A 6,000-nucleotide genomic window follows, 5' to 3' on the forward strand; every position below is an offset into this window, starting at 1 on the left:
ATTTTGTGACAGAGCTTAACAAAGTTGTAATAGGCGATGCACAGTAGGTCTCAGGCTAGAAAAATAGTTGAAAAGAATGCTTATATTTAGCCCTTGGTAGAACTGTGTGTGTGTGTGCTCAGTCATGTCCAACTTTTTGTAACCCCATGGACTACAGCCCACCAGGCTCCACTGTCCATGGAATTCTCCAGGCAAGAACTGGAGTGGGTAGCCATTCCCTTCTCCAGGGCATCTTCTTGATCCAGAGATCGAACCCAGGTCTCCTGCATTGCAGGCAGATTCTTTATTGTCTGAGCCACCAGAGGTTGCTTTGGTAGAACTATCTCATCCTAAATATCCTTTCCAATGCTAAGACTTTTCTGAATCTAAAATGTTCCAGTTACTCAATTATTCAAAGTAGTAATGAAAGAGGAAACAGACTAAACAGGCTCCATCTCGAAAGCAGGACTCCATCTTGGGCTGGACTGTGGACTTTGAGCTGTATGCCCAGTATCTATGGAAACGACATACCAACTGGAAAACAGGCCCCCTGGAAGGAAGAACCCCATGGCTTGTACCTAGACTCTCCATTGCCTAAAAGAATACCCTGATTATCTGTGTAACCAAATAGAATCATGCATTCTATTATGCTTATTGGGGTATGACCACAGACCTATTGATAATTGTCCACTGTTAACTACCTAGACTTAAGGCATATGAATCACGGGTTAACTTTGATTGTATCTTTCTTTTCCTTTGTTCAGACTAGTTCAGGGAATTGGGGGAGGTGGGCTTGGGCACGTACACTTAAGGTGTATAAGATTTTCACAAAAACTGCTCGGGGTCCTTGGCTAAGAGGAGACTCTGCCTTGGGCCCACCGGTGTAACAAACTGCACTCCACTATCTGCATTGTCCTTCTGAGTGGGTTTGTTTCCCGGAACGCGTGGCTACAACAGTAAGAACAACATTCCCAAATACGGAACATGGCAATGAGAGTAACATTTTTGCATTAACTAAACTAGAGAAGTGAGTCTTGATCCAGGCTTATGTAACATATCATTTAGACCGTAACTGGGGCCTCCCTGACCTTTTTTCCCTCTCTACAAAAGTGGGAATAAGAATCCAGATTGTGACTTTTACTAAAGAATGCATCTTTGGATCAGATAGAACTGGAACTGAATCTGGCTTTGTCACACATTAGCTGTGTGACAGGAAAATTATTTAAATTCCGTAAATTTCAAGTTTTTCATGTGCAAAAGGTAAATCGCAACATCTACTCCCTACTTCAAAATGTTGCCAAACATACATATATGAAACAGCAAAACCTTGAAACAGATTAAAACAGCTACTGACAAAATGCAGGAAAATTATGACACATTCAACATCAATTATAGGGATGATTTAATAGTCACCTATCAGAAATTAATAGATCAAAACAAAAGACGATGTGGAAACAATTAGCGCAAACCTAAAAATCAGCAAGAAAATTTTGCATCTAAGTAGGCGATACACTTTTTGTTTTGTTGCTGTTGTTGTTCAGTCAAGTCCAACTCTTTGCAACCCCAAGGACTGCAGCACACAGGCTCCTCTGTCCTCCACTGTCTCCCAGAGTTTGCTCAAATTCCTGTCTGTTGAGTCAGGTGATGTTATCTAACCATCTCATCCTCTGCCACTCCCTTCTCCCATTCTTTTTTAATAGTATCTAAATTTTTAAAGCACTTAGCATATAATGACCAGGAACTCAGTGTATGTTAAGTAGTATCCCAGCTACCCCTCGAGGCTCAGTGGCAAAGAATTCACCTGCACTGCCGGAGATGAGGGTTTGATCCCTGGATCAGGAAGATCCATCCCCTGGAGAAGGAAATTTGCAACCCACTCCAGTATTCTTGCCTGAGAACTCCCATGGACAGAGGAGTCTGGTGGGCTACAGTCCATGGGATCGCAAAGAGTCAGATACAATCCAGCGACTAAACAACAACAAAAATCACAGCTATTACCTAAAACCTAAAAATAGAAATGAAGTCCTTTTGAGAAGAGTGACTTCATCTGTATAACACTGATTATACAGTACTTAGACCAACTGGTGAAAGTTTCTGGGGAAAAAGGTTTTACCTCAAGTTAGTAAAGAATTTCTAAGAGTTAGAGATGATCAAATATGAAACAAGATACAATAATAAGCAACCTGTGTGTTTTCCACAAATGAAGGATTCTAACCATAGATACTTTGACTTTTTGGAGAGGAAGATATGAGAGGTTTGGACAAGTAGCCCCTGGACTGTGAAGCTTTCCAAGAAAATCAGAGCAAGAAAATAGTGCATCATATAGCATTGAGAAGGAATCAAACAAATAAAATTCTGAAAAGTTAAGGTTCTTTCTATGTCTAAATATACAAAACACGTGCCGAGAATTATCGGGTCAGTTTTGAATTGCCCATAGGGTATAAGAATGTGTGTGTTTATCTTTCATTTTGTTCGGTGGTAGAAGCATTTGCTGGAAGAAACATGACTTACAAGGTCAAATAGCTTTAGGGTCTTTACACTATCAAAAATTTTATTGTAGACAGAAGTCAGGCAGATGCAGCACAAATCTGAGTTTTCACATCTCCACTTCATATTAATATTTTCGCATTTTTATTACTCATGGAAGGGCTTCCCTGGTGGCTCAGTCAGTAAAAAAAAAAAAAAAAAAGAATCTGCCTGTCAATGCAGGAGATGTGGATTCGATCCCTGGGTCAGGAAGATCTCCTGGAGAAGGAAATGGCAACCCCCTCCAGTATTCTTGCCTGGGAAATCCCATGAACATTAACAGGGGAGCCTGCCAGGCTACAGTTCATGGGGGTCACAGAAGAGTCAGACATGACTTAGCAACTAAACATCAACAATATATTTGGTTGTGCCATGTTTTAGGTGTGACATGTGGGATCTAGTTCCCTGAGCAGGGATGAACCTGGATCCCCTCCAACGGGAGCAAGGGAGTCTCAGCCACCGGACCACCAGGGAAGTCCCTACTTTTTTATTCTTGAACTGTATGATCAAAAGAAGTTGAGTGATTTTCAGTTAATTATATATTTCAGCTAGTTTGAATAAATTTGGGTTTAAGGAAGGAAATAAAGAGAAAAGAAATATATCAAATAAAAATCAAAGAGTTAAAGTTTAAAGGAATTCACAGAGTTGCTGTTTTCTGGGTTTTTTTCCCTAGCCCATCAATTACATAGATGAAAACTGAGGCCAAGTGATTTCCCTGGAGCCACATAACAGAGTCACAGACAGGACGAGAACCCCCTCCCTCTTGAACATTCTCTTTTACATCTAGCAAAATCACAAAACATTTGAAAGACATCTTAAACTGTTCTAATCTCCTTTGTTTCTTCCCCTTCCACACAGAAATGGCCACCAGAAACCAGACCACCATCACTGAATTCACGCTTCTCTCTTTTCCTCCTGTCGAGGGGCTTCAGACGTTGCTTTTTGTCATTCTCCTGCTAGTTTATATGCTCACAATAACAGGAAACATTGTCATCATTTCCTTAATATGGACCAATAATCATCTCCAAACGCCAATGTACTTCTTCCTCAGTAATCTGTCATTTTTGGACATTTTATTCACAACTACTATTGCTCCAAAGTTGCTAGCTTGCCTCTTAGAGGAGGAGAAAACCATATCTTTTGCAGGCTGCATCAGCCAAACATACTTCTACTTCTTCCTGGGGACAGTGGAGTTCATCCTGCTGGTGGTGATGTCCTTTGACCGCTATGTGGCCATCTGTAACCCCCTGCGCTACACCATCATCATGAACAGCAGGGTGTGTCTCCTGCTGGTTCTGGGCTGCTGGGTGGGGGCCTTCCTGTCCGTGCTCTGCCCAACTATTGTGGTGTCCAGGCTGCCATATTGCACTGCAGATATTAGTCACTTCTTCTGCGACATTGCCCCTCTGCTGCAGGCGGCCTGCATAGACACTCATTTCATTGAAATGATAAGCTTCCTTTTGTCTTCTCTCATCCTCCTGACCTCATTGCTGCTCACCACCGTGTCCTACACCTACATCATTTCTACCATCATGCGCATCCCCTCGGCCCAAGGACGTCAGAAAGCCTTCTCCACCTGTGCTTCTCACATCACTGTCGTCTCCATGGCCTACGGGAGCAACATCTTTGTGTATGTGAGACCTAATCAGAACCACTCCCTGGAATTTGACAAGATAGCCACTGTCCTCATTACCATAGTGACTCCTCTTCTGAACCCCTTCATTTACAGCTTGAGGAACGAAAAGGTAAAGGAAGTCTTGAGAGAGTCAGTTAGCAGGATAGTTCTACCACATTCCAAAGGAACATGACACTCAGCAGTTTCAAGATGTCTAAGACATGCTTCCTCTATACATCACTTTGCTCTGCATGAAGAATGACACAGAATCATGACCAAACTCTCACAATCTATAGGCAGGATGAGAAAGCATCACACATTACCAAGAGTCAAGCATTATGATCTTGCTATGGAAAACCAGGAATAAATAAGGACTCTTTGTCTCCTTAGTCCTTGAAGTATTTTGCATAAATTAATGTAGAAAGGCAGAAAGATTCCAGACTCTGAGTTCTAAGAGCTGATGTCTAGACATTTGTTCAGGCACTAATTTCAATGGGCTTCAGTAAGTTACTTCTTTAAGCCGCCACTCGCTCATCTGTAAAATGGAGGCAAGAACTGCTGCTCTGTTTATCTTACAGGGCACTTGTGGCTACAAAATGAGATGATTTTCATAAAAGTAACATTGTTTGCACATGAAGAGATTGTTGAGATAGAAAAGGAAGCTTTCATCAGCCCTGAGATGCTGGAAGTTCTGACCCTGTTGCTGAGTATCTTAGAAGATAAGAAGCCCAAGGGGATCAACAAATAAAAGTAATCTTATGAATCAAAGCAGGTTGGTCCTAGAGAAGGGTGCCTCACATTGCCACTGTAAGGAGGATTATATGAATAATGTTTAAGAAAAAAATCAATCCCTGACCCAGAACTCATCTAACATTCACAAATAGGTCTCAGTGTTACTGCAAATTGATACAATACTTACATATCCTCATGCTTTTCACTTGTTGGACAAAAGTTGACAAAACATCCATTTCGCACAAGGTCACTGTGCAACAAAAAATACTAAGCATCTTCCTTTGTTGCCAAATCGAATGACTGCTACCTCTTTACCAGTTACATCTTTTACATACTAATTACATCTCACTCTGTCTACCCTCATTGCAGAAAAGATTTACTGAGCTACCCAATCCTAGAATTGCCACATCTTTCTGATAACACCCAATCCAGAACAAGCCCCTACTTTCTTAGGTTCATTGTTTCACTGAGACATTCCACATTCTCTGAAGTGTGAGTTCTTTCTCATCGGCAGTGAATAATAAACCCAAATTTTTCAACTATAGATGTGTGCCTGGCAGTCTTTTTTAAATTTTTATTGGAGTAGAGTTGATTAACAATGTGTTAGTTTCAGCTGTACAGCAAAATGACTTCCTTATACGTATACATATTGTTGTTTAGTTGCTCAATCGTGTCCAATTCTTTGCAGCCCCACAGACTGTAGCCCGTCAGATCCCTTGTCCATGGGATTTTCCAGGCAAGAATACTGGAGTGGGTTGCCATGCCCTCCTCCAGGGGATCTACCAGACCCAGGAATCAAACCCTCCTCTCCTGCATTGGCAGGAGGATTCTTAACCACTGAGCCATGAGGGAAGTCACATATATACATAATCACTTTTTTTTAGATTCTTTTTCCATATAGGCCATTACAGAGTATTGGCTATAGGCCATTAAGGCACCATAATATGCAGATTGTATTAGTTATGTCTTTGCATACCTCAATAAAAGGTATATAAAACTGGGTTTTGTTTACACATAAAGTTAGTTTTATTCTCTCAGTTATCAATAATACCCATGTTATTAAATCCCTGGCTTAAAGAACCCATTTAGGTACTGTTCATGCAGAGCATGTAAACGGAAGTGAGCAGAGTCATTATCTGCTTATGAGT

At 41.1% G+C, this 6,000-nt stretch overlaps 1 protein-coding gene across 1 annotated transcript; it reads left to right on the forward strand.

Moving 5' to 3' along the window:
- Nucleotides 1–3,365: 3,365 nt before the first annotated feature.
- On the forward strand, nucleotides 3,366–4,313 carry LOC122706374 (olfactory receptor 6M1-like). Its single transcript, XM_043921530.1, has one exon. It carries the CDS (start codon nucleotides 3,366–3,368, stop codon nucleotides 4,311–4,313), a length of 948 nt encoding a protein of 315 aa, XP_043777465.1.
- Nucleotides 4,314–6,000: the final 1,687 nt, after the last annotated feature.

The sequence above is a fragment of the Cervus elaphus genome, chromosome 2, assembly GCF_910594005.1.
Source record: "Cervus elaphus chromosome 2, mCerEla1.1, whole genome shotgun sequence".
In the NCBI taxonomy this organism is placed as follows: Eukaryota; Metazoa; Chordata; class Mammalia; order Artiodactyla; family Cervidae; genus Cervus; species Cervus elaphus.